Source organism: Vanacampus margaritifer, chromosome 20, assembly GCF_051991255.1.
Source record: "Vanacampus margaritifer isolate UIUO_Vmar chromosome 20, RoL_Vmar_1.0, whole genome shotgun sequence".
NCBI classification, from domain to species: Eukaryota; Metazoa; Chordata; class Actinopteri; order Syngnathiformes; family Syngnathidae; genus Vanacampus; species Vanacampus margaritifer.
Genome location: NC_135451.1, coordinates 6,306,443 through 6,321,729, shown reverse-complemented (window position 1 = coordinate 6,321,729; position 15,287 = coordinate 6,306,443). Strand labels below are relative to the sequence as shown.

General features: G+C 46.0%; 1 protein-coding gene across 3 annotated transcripts in view; it reads right to left on the bottom strand.

The window, feature by feature from the left end:
* Positions 1–15,287, bottom strand: part of LOC144040747 (natterin-3-like) — a 29,216-nt gene that overhangs the window by 2,952 nt on the left and 10,977 nt on the right. For 2 of the 3 annotated variants that reach the window (XM_077555181.1, XM_077555182.1), the window contains 2 exons: positions 9,891–10,420; positions 6,424–6,739 (listed from right to left, as the gene is read on the bottom strand). In XM_077555181.1, coding sequence (XP_077411307.1) covers positions 6,424–6,739; positions 9,891–10,420 — 846 coding nt within the window. Of the gene's footprint in view, positions 1–277; positions 6,740–9,890; positions 10,421–15,287 lie in introns of those variants that run through there. The other variant, XM_077555183.1, reaches the window with a different exon arrangement.

Sequence of the window (15,287 nt, the reverse complement as noted above, 5' to 3'; positions counted from 1 at the left end):
CTGACAACTCAGAGAAAATATTTCAATCAGATAAAAGTAGGTCTCTATTTCTGATAATCCCTTATAAGACAATTTTCAAACTAAAGTTATTAAAATTCTTACTTTAGTTAAATAAAGTATTTCAATTTATAAGTTAATTCTCATAATCACTAATAAGGCAAAGTGTTTATTTCACAATTCAAAAATTGTCTGAATGAAATAGTATAGACTACTCTGAATGTCTAGTATGCAGTTACTCTTTCACTCTAAAACTATCATAAAATAAAATAGACCCAACTCAAAGTAAGAAGAAATAACTAAGATAATTTTTATTTATTAACTATTTAGAAATAATACAACTGCTCGATATTACACAGACGTCACTTCTCTGGGCAATTTCACAGCGCGAGCCTGATGCAACTCTTGCAGAGATTACTTATCTAAAACCCAGCTACTGCAAAAAGAAAAAAGAAAGAAAAAACACAATATGGAGGGCAAAATAAACTTCCAGTGAAATAATCTGTTATAGGTGGAAAAAAGTGAGTGGCCTGCTCTCGTTTTCCATGTAGATCTGAAATTTTTAAGACAGATTTGGACAACAGAGGGGAAAAAGTGCTCTGATGACTTCCCCATTCACCCCACTGCTCGAGAGTGGTTCCCCTTCTCTGTCTTATTTCTAAATTTAGCTGTATTCAATATAAGATGAGTATTTTTCCTTTTTTAGTCCTGCGTTCTTACACAGTTGCTGTTTTAGAGACGATAACTGTCTTTTTCAAAGCACTATCACTAACGGGCCTCTACGTCATCCCCCCAATACATCAGCGTGCTCAAGGGTAGTCCCCCTTTGCTGCATTTGTCTTTCTAAACTAAAAAGTTTTAAAACTCAACTCACTTATAACAATATAACTACTCCACTGTTTGGATTAAATCACTTAAAGTTTCACACAAATGCCCTTTATATCAACAATTTCATGTCAAATACCATTTTGTTTAATAAAACAACATTTTGTTATAAAATATCACACCTATATGGTACTGGTTATAACTATGTGTTTAAATTGTAAGATAAATATAAAACTAATACAAACTAAATACAGCTGGTACGTACACATATGTCATTAGCCCTTTAATCTCACTAGTTAATGACAGGCCTACTGCGTTTCATAGCTTATAATAGAGAATAGCCATTCTTCAATCTTAACACACAAACGAAAAGTTTGTGGACATCTAATCCTTTTTAATGAGAACAAGCTGTTTCTGTTTAATACTGTGGTGCCAATAAGTTTACTGAGTACACTTTTGGCATCAGCCATAAGCAAATATAAAACGTAATCTATATCAATAAACTCAAATGCTTTGTGAGAATAATTTGTCTTAACTCATTCACTGCCTTGACAGTTATAGACGTCAAAAATTCATTTGAACTATTTTTATGAGTTTAACATTTTTATTAACAAGAGTATGAAAACCTTTTTTTGTACATTTAGAACAGATATAACATTTGTGATTAATCGTGAGTTAACTAGTGAAGTCATGCGATTAATTACATTTACAAATTTGAATTGCCTGATGCCCCTAATTTTTTAATAATCTTTTCTTTTTTTAGATTTTTTTTTTTTAAGAAAAGATTATTAAAAATTAGGGGCGCCTGTAATTTTTAAAAAAGAATTAATCGCATGACTTCACTAGTTAACTCACGATTTTTCTTTTTTTATGTATTTATTTAAAAAAAAAAAAAAAAGATTACTAAAAATGAACCCCTCCGTGAGTCATCACCTTATCGTGGTGGAGGGGTTTGCGTGTCCCAATGAGCCTGGGAGCTATGTTGTCCGGGGCTTCATGCCCCTGGTAGGGCCACCCAAGGCAAACAGGTCCTAGGTGAGGGACCAAACAAAGCATGGCTCAAACGACCCCAATGACGAACACAAACCTTGGGTCTTCGTTTCCCTTGCCCGGACGCGGGTCACCCCTCTGGAGCTAGGCCTGGAGGTGGGGCTCGAAGGCGAGCGTCTGGTGGCCGGGCCTATACCCATGGGGACCGGCCGGGCACAGCCCGAAAAGGCAACGTGGGTCCCCCTTCCCATGTGCTCACCACCGGTGGAAGGGGCCAAAGGGGTCGGGTGCGCAGTGAGTTGGGTGGCAGCCAAAGGCGGGGGCCTTGGCGGTCTGACCCCCGGCTACTGAAGCTAGATCTGGGGACATGGAATGTCACCTCTCTGACAGGGAAGGAGCTCGAGCTGGTGTGCGAGGCTGAGAAGTTACGGCTAGATATAGTCGGACTCACCTCCACACACGGCTTGGGTTCTGGTACCAATCCTCTCGAAAGGGGCTGGACCCTCTTCCACTCTGGAGTTGCCCACGGTGAGAGGCGCAGAGCAGGTGTGGGCATACTCATTGCCCCCCAGCTAGCCGCCTGTACGTTGGGGTTTACCCCGGTGAATGAGAGGGTAGCCTCCCTCCGCCTTCGGGTGGGGGGACGGGTCATTACTGTTGTGTGTGCTTATGCACCGAACAGCAGCTCAGAGTACCCACCCTTTCTGGAGAGCGCACCCCCTCGTTCTACTGGGGGACTTCAACGCTCACGTGGGTAATGACAGTGAGACCTGGAGGAGCGTGGTTGGGAGGAATGGCCCCCCCGATCGAAACCCGAGTGGTGTTTTGTTATTGGACTTCTGTGCTCGCCACGGACTGTCCATAACGAACACCATGTTCAAGCACAAGAGTGTCCATATGTGCACCTGGCACCAGGACACCCTAGGCCGTAGTTCGATGATCGACTTTGTAGTCGTGTCATCGGACTTGCGGCCGTATGTGTTGGACACTCTGGTTAAGAGAGGGGCGGAGCTGTCAACTGATCACCACCTGGTGGTGTGTTGGCTCCGATGGCGGGGTAAGATGCCGGTCCGACCAGGCAGGCCCAAACGTACTGTGAGGGTCTGGCAGAATCCCCTGTCAGAAAGAGTTTCAACGCCCATCTCCGGCAGAGCTTCTGCATTGTCCCGGGGGAGGCGGGGGACATTGAGTCCGAGTGGACCATGTTCCGCGCTTCAATTGTTGAGGCGGCCGATCGGAGCTGTGGCCGTAAGGTGGTTGGTGCCTGTCGTGGCGGTAATCCTCGAACCCGCTGGTGGACACCAGCGGTAAGGGATGCCGTCAAGCTGAAGAAGGAGTCCTATCGGGCCTTTTTGGCCTGTGGGACTCCGGAGGCTGCTGACGGGTACCGGCTGGCCAAGCGGAATGCGGCTTTGGCAGTCGCTGAGGCAAAAACTCGGGCAAGGGAGGAGTTCGGTGAGGCCATGGAAAACGACTTCGAGGAAATTCTGGTCCACCATCTCAGGAGAGGAAAGCAGTGCACCGTTAACACTGTGTATAGTGGAGACGGAGTGCTGTTGACCTCGACTCGGGACGTCGTGAACCGGTGGGGAGAGTACTTCGAAGACCTCCTCAATTCCACCAACACGCCTTCCTTTGAGGTAGCAGGGTCTGGGGACTCTGAGGTGGGCTCCCCTATCTCTGGGGTCGAAGTCGCCGAGGTGGTTGGAAAGCTTCTCGGTGGCAGGGCCTCGGGGGTGGATGAGATCCGCCCGGAGTTCCTAAAGGCTCTGGATGTTGTGGGGCTGTCGTGGTTGACACGTCTCTGCAGCATCGCGTGGACATCGGGGACGGTGCCTCTGGATTGGCAGACCGGGGTGGTGGTTCCCCTTTTTAAGAAGGGAGACCGGAGGGTGTGTTCCAACTTTAGAGGGATCACATGCCTCAGCCTCCCAGGTAAGGTCTATTCAGGGGTGCTGGAGAGGAGGGTCCGTTGGGAGGAGCAGTGTGGTTTTCGTCCCGGCCGTGGAACAGTGGACCAGCTCTACACCCTCAGCAGGGTCCTCGAGGGTGCGTGGGAATTCGCCCACATGTGCTTTGTGGACTTGGAGAAGGCGTTTGACCGTGTCCCTCGGGGAGTTCTGTGGGGGGTGCTTCGGGAGTATGGGTTACCGAGCCCTCTGATACGGGCTATTCGGTCCCTGTACGACCGATGTCAGAGTCTGGTCCGCATTGCCGGCAGTAAGTCGAATTTGTTTCCGGTGAGGGTTGGACTCCGCCAAGGTTGCCCTTTGTCACCGATTCTGTTCATAACTTTTATGGACAGAATTTCTAGGCGTAGCCGAGGCGTTGAGGGGGTCCGGTTTGGTGGCCTCAGCATTGCATCTTTGCTTTTTGCAGATGATGTGGTGCTGTTGGCTTCTTCAAGCCGTGACCTCCAGCTCTCACTGGAGCGGTTCGCAGCCGAGTGTGAAGCGGTTGGGATGAGGATCAGCACCTCCAAATCCGAGACCATGGTCCTCAGTCGGAAAAGGGTGGAGTGCCCCCTCCGGGTCGGGAAGGAGGTCCTGCCCCAAGTGGAGGAGTTCAAGTATCTTGGGGTCTTGTTCACGAGTGAGGGTAGGTTAGAGCGGGAGATCGACAGGCGGATCGGTGCAGCGTCTGCAGTGATGCGGACGCTGTATCGGTCCATTGTGGTGAAGAAGGAGCTGAGCCAAAAGGCAAAGCTCTCGATTTACCGGTCGATCTACGTTCCTACCCTCACCTATGGTCACGAGCTGTGGGTCGTGACCGAAAGAACAAGATCCCGGATACAAGCGGCCGAAATGAGTTTCCTCCGCAGGGTAGCCGGGCTCTCCCTTAGAGATAGGGTGAGAAGCTCGGCCATCCGAGAGGGACTCAGCGTCGAGTCGTTGCTCCTCCACGTTGAGAGGAACCAGTTGAGGTGGCTCGGGCATCTGGTTCGGATGCCTCCTGGACGCTTCCCTGGGGACGTGTTCCGGGCATGTCCTACCGGCAGGAGGCCCCGGGGACGACCCAGGACACGCTGGAGAGACTATGTCTCTCGGCTGTCCTGGGAACGCCTTGGGGTCCCGTCGGATGAGCTGGCTGAAGTGGCTGGGGAGAGGGAAGTCTGGGCTTCCCTGCTAAAGCTGCTGCCCCCGCGACCCGACCCCGGATAAGCGGAAGAAGACGGACGGACTAAAAATGAAAAAAATATATATTTAATTATTTTTTTAAGAAAAGATTATTAAAAATTAGGGGCATTGTGCAGCTATAATTTTTTAAAAAATAAGTAATCGCATGACTTCACTAGTTAACTCACAATTAATCTCAAATTTTATATCTGTTCTAATACAAAAAAATTCTAGGTTTCCATACTTTTGTTGACAAAAGTGGGAAAAAATGTTGAACTAATAGAAATATTCATCCATTTTCTTAACCGCTTGTCCTCACAAGGGTCACGCTGAAGCCTTTCCCAGCCGGCATCGGGCAGTAGGCAGGGTATGCCCTGAACTGGTTGCCAGCCTATGGACAATTTAGAGTGTTCAATTAACCTACCATGCATGTCTTTGGAATGTGGGAGTAAACCGGAGCACCCGGAGAAAGCCCACGCAAGCACGGGGAGAACATGCAAACTCCACCCAGGAGGCCGAAGCCCAGACTCGATCTCACGTCCTCAGGACTGGGAGGCGTTCGTGCTAACCAGTCACCCACCGTATTTTAGTTTTTTTTTTTTTTTAATTGTTATTAATCGCATCAATTCAATAGTTAACTCACGATTAATCACAAATTTGATATTTGTTATAAATGTACAATAAAAAAATGTCTAGGTTTTCATACTCTTGTTAACAAAAGAAGAAAAAAAAAGTTTAAACTAATTGCAATAGTTAAAATGAATTTTTGACATCTATAGCTGTCAATGGCAGTGAATGAGTTAATAATCTTAGAAATTCTGCTCTGTCACGATTTGGGTCAGCTGGTGGGCTCTGCCCACCATACACACCTGCTGCCCATCATGCCATCTTGCCATAAGACCTCAATAAAAGCCTGATGGACACAGCAAGGAGTGTCGGGTGATTACTCCGAGACGCCGCTCTCCTGACCCGACTGTACTCGTCCTACAAGTGTTTCTCCTGCTGCCCATGACTGACCTTTTTGCCGCCACTGTGCGTGCTTTTGAGTTTGTTTGTGATCCGCCTGTGCGCGTGAGTTTGTGTTTGCTTTTGTCCGCGTGATTTTGAGTTTGTTTGCTATCCGCGTGAGTTTGTGTTTACTTTTGTCCGCCTGTGTGCGTGATTTTGTGTTTTCGTTTATTGCTACATTAAAGCTAAGTTATCCGCATCCCTGCCGTGGCTCGCCTTCCTCACTGCATCTGGGTCCTCCCTTCTCAAGCCGTGACATGCTCTTGCATACTATATTATTCTTAAAACAAGAGCAATAAGACTTTATGGCTTGATATAAGAGTTTAAGGCTAGGTTAGATAGCTGATTTTTGCAGTGGCATGTGATGATCACGGTCATCATGGGCAGGGCTCTGCATTGTCCACGGGCCGGCACTCCACCACAACGCCCACATCTCCAAAGATGACGCTGTTGAAGGTGCCCGATATGGTAGTCTTCCTGGTCTTACCGTTGCTGTACTTGCGGGTGAGGAGGGCCTTGTACGGTATGTTGATCGTCGTCTTCCGTATCTCCTTTCGCAACTCGCATGAGTGTTTGGGTGGCACCTCCCCATTCACGGTCTCCAAGCGGGAGATGGTCTTCGCATGGGTGGTCTTGCTGGAGAACTGGAAGGTCATCTCACTGCTCAAACACAGGTTGCCTGACAACAGTAGCGGGACATAGGCCGTGATGCTGCTCTTGACGCCCATCTTGATAGCCCGGCCGATGTTCCATGTGTTCTCAATCTTGGTAGTCGCGGTGATATTCAGCGTCTTGGTCAACGTCTGTGAAATTTCACATGGGGAATCATCAAAGTACTGTTTTCCAAATTGAACATGTGCCACAGTTAATCATGACAAGAGTAATTCAATGACAATTACAATGACAAATGACGGTGAAAGATTTACAGCAATTTTCTGGAGACTTTTTGTCAGTAAGGTGGGGGCTTTAGGACCCAGATGCGGGAAGGCAGAGGTGCAGTCCAAAAAGAGGTTTTAATTTCTAAAAAAAAAAAAGCTAACTTCAAAATACAAAATAAACTGAACTAACAAAACATGAAGCTAAACAGGACAAAACAACTAAGGCGAGACTAACAACATGACATGGATCCTGATAAGGCAAAAAGGTCAGCGTGACATGGCGAAAGACTTACGACAGTGGCAACAATGAACCGACACAGACAGGGGGGAGACAACCGACTAAATACACCAACACTAATGACATAACAAGACACACCTGGCTGAGGGCACTGATTGGATGACACATGAGGGTAATGGGGAAAGGTGGACACAATCAGGGATCAGGGTTGACACAGACACCACACAAGGAAGGGCAAGTGACCTGAAACGAGAGGAGTCAGACTTTTCACAATAAAACAGGAAATGACACAAGGGGAACACACAAGGAAAACAGAGGCTAAACATGACAGGGACTAAACAAGACTGAAAATAAACATGACACTTTTTCGTAAATTTCCATGGAAAGTTAAACCGTGGAATTTTAAGACTGTATTACAAAATCAAAATTCCATGGGAATTCCTGGGAATTTATAGTGAGAGTCACATATTTAATGGAAAAGTATCCAAATCAAGTGAAGGGGTGGAGAATTTCCAGTAAATTTCTGGAAATATATATTTTTTGTAAATATCTTTAGATATTTGAAAGTCAGAATTTTGAACCACTGTATTGCAAATGGGAAATGTTCCATTGGAACTCCTGGGAATTTATAGTAATGAATGGGGAATTGATGGTTATTTGAAGCTGCTCAGTGTAGAAAATTACCCAAAAATATCTTTACAATAGCTTATTTAGATAGTGTAGAAAGATAACTGGGATTGATTTTTATTGATCTCAGCCAGGTCTACCAAACTAGATGTAATTGAAGGGCTAAGGGCATCCTGGCAGAACCCCAGCACCCCCCCCCCTTATTTATTTATTTTTTTTTTACAAAGTTTCAATTATTGCCATCAGGAAGGAGGTTGGCCTTGTCTAAGAAGGCAAAGTCCAATCAATACCAGAGATCATTCGTACCATCAGCTGTTAAATTTTTAAATCACTTATGAGTTGTATTCCTTGTATCATGATGACATTTATGACTTGTTTTTTATTGTTTGTTTTTTTGTGTTTGAAAAAAACAAAAACAAAATAAAAAACATATTTTTTTACATTATCTGCAAGTTAAAAGTATGATAACGAAACAAATTCCAACACTTCGACGTACTCTCCAACCGCCTGTTTTGGCTAAAGATATTACAAAGTTTTCAAAAAAAATACATGTTACTTTTGTATACTGATGAAATGTATTTAACGATCACGAAATAGGAGACAGACTAGTTTATATCGCCGGAATCTGACTTTTGGATTCAAGTTTGTGAAAACGGATTTAAAATGACAAAACACTTACATTTACAACTTATCCAATATAAAATTATCCATAGAACATACATTACTCAATATATGGTGAAGAAAATGGGACTCTCCGACTCCGACATTTGTCTCCAGTGTTTACAAAACACTACAGACACTTATTTTCATGCTTTATGGTTATGCACTCCGGTTATGTATTTCTGGACTAAAGTCTTAGAAAAACTTTCCGCTATCTTGGACTGTAGGATACCTTTATCTCCAAACTTGTGTTTGCTAGGTGACCTAACAACAACTGACTTGCCACGTTAACAATTTTAATCTACACTTGCAGCTCTTATCGCTAAAAAAACTATTCTTGTTAACTGGAAAAATGAACAATCTCTGAATATTGACCAATGGTCTAATCTCCTCATAAATAACATTTAATGGAAAAAAATCTCTGCTTTGAATAAAAACCAAACATCAAAATTTATACAAACATGGTCTACGTGTATAGAATCTTTTAATCTAAATCTGGTTACTTCATTCTGCCTGTTAGTCTTATTCTGCCTGGTGGGCGGGTTCGCCTCCTGCCCCCGCCGGGTTGGGAGAGGCCCCGCTGGTCGCTCTTCTTTAACTCACTGCACTAGTTTTGCACAATACACGTTGTTAATAGACACATAGGTTTAATAGGTTTTAGGTGAATTAATGAGCACACACACACGCATGCACGTGCTCACGCAAATTCTCACGCGAATTTAAAAAAAAAAAGAGCAATGATGATGACATGTCGAATCGGTAAGATTACCAAATGAACTGATACTGAATGAACTGAAATATTGAGCTCAGTATTTCATAAAATAAAAATAAAAGTAAATACATTTCCAGTGAATATCTGAAAAACTTCCACAGAAAGTTAAACCATGGGATTTTTAATGACTATATGTCTGCGATTGGCTGACAACCAGGTCAGTGTGTACCCGGCCTACTGCCCAAAGACGGGTCTGTGACCCTCGTGAGGTTAAGCGGTTCGGATGGATGGATGGATTACAAATCTGAAAAAAATCCATGGGAATTCCTGGGAATAGTAATCAGTTTGGAAGTGATGGCTATTTAATGGAAAAGTAAAACATTCAAACAAAGGGGTGGAAAAAATCCACTCAGTAAGCATCAAGAAAGTCTGAAAATTTAGATGGAGAACTGTGGAAATATTGTTTTCTTAATTGAAAACATCCGAAAGGAAATTATTTGGGGGGGTTAGGGAAATTGGGAGTAATTTAGGAAAATTTCCAGTGTGTTTTTAACAACATTATGTCATGTTTTCATACACTTTCATGGGAAGTTAGGCTCAAGAAGTTTTGAGTTTTTGTATTCCAAAATGGAAACTTGCCAATGGAATTTGTAGGGAACTCACAGGGACTTGAGGGTCATTTAATGCAAAAAGATACAATCAAAGGGATGGAAAAGTGCTAATGAATGTCTGGAAAATCTCCATTGGAAGTTTTGCTGTACTATTTTGAAACCTCGTGTTACAAATTTGAAAAATTCCACGACCATTCTTGGATTTGATAGAAATTGAGAATTGACTACCTTGCAGCCCTTATTGATCATATTGGTGATGTCAATGGTCTGGGGCGAGTTCTCGAAGATGGCCGCACGGTCCAGGTTGTAGCGGACGTTGGAGATGTGCTGCTCGTACGGGTCCTGGTTGATGGTCAGGATTTGGTAGCTCTTATACCAGTACTCGTAGCCCTTCCACGGCAGGAAGAAGGCCTCATGCCTCGGCACCACCTTGCCAAGACCATATTTGTTCCTGCCCACGTAGTTGGTCTCGTAACCGAGGCACGTCTCCACACTGTTCAGCGGCACAGAGCCGTATGAGCCTTCCTTCCACTCCAGGATCTCAAAGTTGTCAATGTTGGTCAGGATGTCGAAATCGGTGGTGCCCTTGTGCTCGACTGCCCCAAAGGGGTAGTGGCAGTAGGGTCCCAGGGCAGGGTTGTAGAAGCCCGGCACGCAATCGTTCGTGCACACATAGTCGGTGCGCCCTGTGTAGTGGATGTAGAATCCCACTGCACCAACGGGCAGTGACCCTTCCCACTTCTCCCACTTCAGGGAGCCTGCAGGGGAAAGCGAAATGGTTATGAGGAGACTCAATTGCCAGGACCTGACATGATACAGTTTGTGCTCAAAGGACATGTGTGAGCCAGGTCATTCGTAGATAATGTTAAATGAAAATGAAAAAAAAAGTAAAATATGTTGATTTTAATAATAAAATACATTTATTAGTACTAGACGTACAATTTCTGGAGAAATTGCGTGTGAATGCTGGAAGCTGAATGCTAATATTTGAATGCATATGGAATGTTTTGGAATGCTTATGAAAAATACTGAAAGAATAATTATGTGAACATTGCCACTTATCAGTTAGTTGTATGATAAATAAACAAATAAATAAATTAAATTAAATCTTGATCCGCAATGAATCTAAGCTGGGATTCAAACCATGATCTCCCATTTAATTTTCAAATGCTCCGTCACACTACCAACTGAGCCACAGGTGACTTGATAAAGCCACTGAAATGTTGTATAATGGTACTGAAGAATGTCTTGCTGAATGCCAGTAAATGTATAATTGAAAATGAATAGGGATTTAGTGGGTTTAAAATGTTGAATAACACTAAAACTGAATCTACGGAATGAAAAATGGGTGTTAAATAATTAGACAATGATTATTATATGAAAAAAAGCTTGGACTGAAATGTGCTCCAAGCAGGATTCAAACTGAGATCTTCCACCCGTTTGGAATGTGCGTTAACCACATCACTATTGTGGACTATGTAATTGTATTTATTAATGCAGTATAAAACTGCTGTTGAATTTGCTGAATGCCAAGTTGAATGAGTGAGTTTTTTTATTGAAAATATGGAATCATATATTTAAAAAAACAACTTAATAATGTGAAATGATCTTTAATTCAATAGATGTTGTATAATTAGACAATGGCCATTTCTGAAAATGAAATATTTCTCCAACCGGGATTTGAACCACCTTCTTACATGCCTCTGACAGTCAGGGTAGACAGCAGAAGGCACTGCCACACCAGGGCCCTCTGCTGTTCTTTGCTTTCCACTGCATGTGAACAGTAAAATAAAATAAAAAAAGATACATTAATTATGTTCCATTTTACTTCTATGCTTTTCAGTGATTTTCTTTCTCAAGCAAATAATTTCAATGATTGTATCATTAAAATAGCTGAATTTACACATTTCCTGTTCAAATGCATGGGAAGAGCAGCTGCGAGAATCACGTGAGTCATCGCTCCCTTCTTGCTTCAACTGAGCACCACACATGCAGGTAGTGAATGCAGGCAAGGTGTCACACGAGATATAAGTGTTTCATCATTACAATGCACTTTACCAACTGCTCCACCGAGCAGTAACAGATGGAAATGCATGTAAGGGAGTGGCTTAAAGTTGAATGACTGTCCCATTGGCAATGAATGGGGAAAATTTTATATTAAATGTTAAATTGTGTGAAAACTGTACATAAGTGGAATGAGAAAAATGAGTTCTCGGTTGGCATGAATTTTTGAAACAAGTTAAAATTGGAAAATTGAATGTTGTATGTGGAAGATGACCAAGGACGAAAATGTGAGAACATAAAAAGAAAAAGAAAAAAATCTAAATAACATGTGTGAATGCTTTCCCATAAATAACCATTTATTTAATAGAGAATGCAATGTTTTTAAATTAAAAAAATATATATAATTTTGAATCATATAATTCATCATTTGACTAATTTGTAAATAACAAGAATGTAATATATATAAATTTAAGTCATAAGAATGACTTCAGAAAAAAAAACAAAAGCTATTTTTTTTTAAATAACTAGCTAAGTTTTAAAAAATTATTCTTATATATTTGATTGAATCATAAAAAAAAAATCAGTTATTAAGATTAAAAAAATGGATGGGTGGACATGTTTAATATACAAAAAAATTGGTTAATAATCGTGTTATAATCTTATTATTTTCACTTTATTTAACTAAATGTTTAACCAATTATTTAATAAATCAAATAATATCTCCATACATGCAGGGTACAATATGATTCAAGGGTTATTTGTCATGTTTACTTTCAGTCTTGTTTACTCCCTGTCATGTTTTCCCCTGGTCTTGTCATTTCCTGTTTTATTGTGAAAAGTCTGACTCCTCTCGTTTCTGGTCACTTGCCCTTCCTCGTGTGGTGTCTGTGTCAACCTTGATTGTGTCCACCTTTCCCCATTACCCTCATGTGTCATCCAATCAGTGCCCTCAGCCAGGTGTGTCTTGTCATGTCATTAGTGTTGGTGTATTTAGTCGGTTGTCTCCCCCCTGTCTGTGTCGGCTCATTTTTGCTGTTGCAACTGTCGTAAGTCTTTCGCCACGTCACGCTGACCTCTTCTCCTGATCAGGATCCATGTCATGTTGTTAGTCTCGCCTTAGTTGTTTTGTCATGTTTTGTTAGTTCAGGTTATTTTTTATTTTGAAGTTAGGTTTTTTTTTGATTAGATATTAAAACGTCTTTTTGGACTGCACCTCTGCCTCCTTGCCCTGCCTTCCCGCATCTGGGTCCTAAAGCCCCCACCTTACTGACAGAATGAACCGACCAAGATCAGACCCAGCGGGAAGCTTCCGTAAGCGACCGGCTCGTCGTCGGTCGACACGGAAGCACCATCAGCCTGTCATCCAATCCCATTCCATCCAAGTAAGCTCCTTTACGCGGTATTTGTCTTCTCTTCCCCTTTCACACGATCAGCAAAACGCACTCAAGTCTCTGCCCTACGACACCATTTTGTCGCCTCAATGTTTTTTAGACTCTGACATCTCCGATGATGAAAATGAAGGTCCCTTTCCCATTAATACATTTACGGATTACAGTTCCGAATCTGACTCCGAATTGGACTTTTTCACCAGCTTAGTTCCCCACATGTTTTCTTCACAGTTTTCATTTAGGGATTATTTTGACACCGGGTCATGTCACCCCTCCTCACCTGGGTCTCCGCCGTGTTCACCACACCGGTCCCCATCGCGTGCACCTCATAGCCCACCGTTACCGCCACGTCATGACATAGTTTCCCCTTTACCTGGTTCCTTACCCACGCCCGTTAGTTTACGTCACGATCCTTCACTCTCGGTATCCTCGGGTTATAGTCTCCCTATTGCTCCTCACTCTCCATGGTGGCAGGCTGATGAGGCTCCGGCTCCGCAGCCTCAAGTCCCTATCGTGCCACGTCAGCCAATGTCCAAAGTCCCCGAACCACGTCAGCCGAAGTCCAAAGTCCCCGAACCACGTCAGCCGAAGTCCAAAGTCCCCGAACCACGTCAGCCGAAGTCCAAAGTCCCCGAGCCACGTCGGCCGTCGGAGCCTCAGGTCTCCGAGCCACGTCGGCCGTCGGAGCCACAGGTCTCCGAGCCACGTCGGCCGTCGGCGCCACAGGTCTCCGAGCCACGTCGGCCGTCGGAGCCACGTCGGCCGTCGGAGCCTCAGGTCTCCGAGCCACGTCGGCCGTCGGAGCCTCAGGTCTCCGAGCCACGTCGGCCGTCGGAGCCTCAGGTCTCCGAGCCACGTCGGCCGTCGGAGCCTCAGGTCTCCGAGCCACGTCGGCCGTCGGAGCCTCAGGTCTCCGAGCCACGTCGGCCGTCGGAGCCTCAGGTCTCCGAGCCACGTCGGCCGTCGGAGCCTCAGGTCTCCGAGCCACGTCGGCCGTCGGAGCCTCAGGTCTCCGAGCCACGTCGGCCGTCGGAGCCTCAGGTCTCCGAGCCACGTCGGCCGTCGGAGCCTCAGGTCTCCGAGCCACGTCGGCCGTCGGAGCCTCAGGTCTCCGAGCCACGTCGGCCGTCGGAGCCTCAGGTCTCCGAGCCACGTCGGCCGTCGGAGCCTCAGGTCTCCGAGCCACGTCGGCCGTCGGAGCCTCAGGTCTCCGTGCCGGCTCCGCGGCAGGCCCCGGACTCCGTGCCGGCTCCGCGGCAGCTCCCGGACTCCGTGCCGGCTCCGCGTCAGCCCCAGGTTTCCGTCCCGTTTTCACGTCAGCCCCAGGTTTCCGTCCCGTTTTCACGTCAGCCCCAAGATCCCGTATCAGCTCCGCGTCAGGCCCAGGTTTCCGTCTCGTTTTCACGTCAGCCCCAAGATCCCGTATCAGCTCCGCGTCAGGCCCAGGTTTCCGTCCCGTTTTCACGTCAGCCCCAAAATCCCGTATCCGATCCGCGTCAGGCCCAGGTTTCCGTCCCGTTTTCACGTCAGCCCCAAAATCCCGTATCCGATCCGCGTCAGGCCCAGGTTACCGTCCCGTGTACACGTCAGCCCCAAGATCCCGTATCAGCTCCGCGTCAGGCCCAGGATTCCGGATCAGCTCCACAGCAGCTTCCGGCTCCGCGTCAGCTCCAAGTTCCCATATCAGCTCCACAGCAGGCCCCGGACTCCGCGTCAGCTCCAAGTTCCCATATCAGCTCCACAGCAGCCCCCGGACTCCGTGCCGGCTCCGCGACAGCCCCCGGACTCCGTGCCGCCTCCACGGCAGCCTCAAGTCTTCGCGCCTCATCGGCAGCCTCCACGGCAGCCTCAAGTCTTCGCGCTTCGTCGGCAGCCTCAAGTCTTCGCGCTTCGTCGGCAGCCTCAAGTCTTCGCGCTTCGTCGGCAGCCTCCACGGCAGCCTCAAGTCTTCGCGCTTCGTCGGCAGCCTCCACGGCAGCCTCAAGTCTTCGCGCTTCGTCGGCAGCCTCCACGGCAGCCTCAAGTCTTCGCGCCTCGTCTGCCGCCTCAAGTCCTCGCGCCTCGTCGGCCGCCTCAAGTCCTCGCGCCTCGTCGGCCGCCTCAAGTCCTCGCGCCTCGTCGGCCGCCTCAAGTCCTCGCGCCTCGTCGGCCGCCTCAAGTCCTCGCGCCTCGTCGGCCGCCTCAAGTCCTCGCGCCTCGTCGGCCGCCTCAAGTCCTCGCGCCTCGTCGGCCG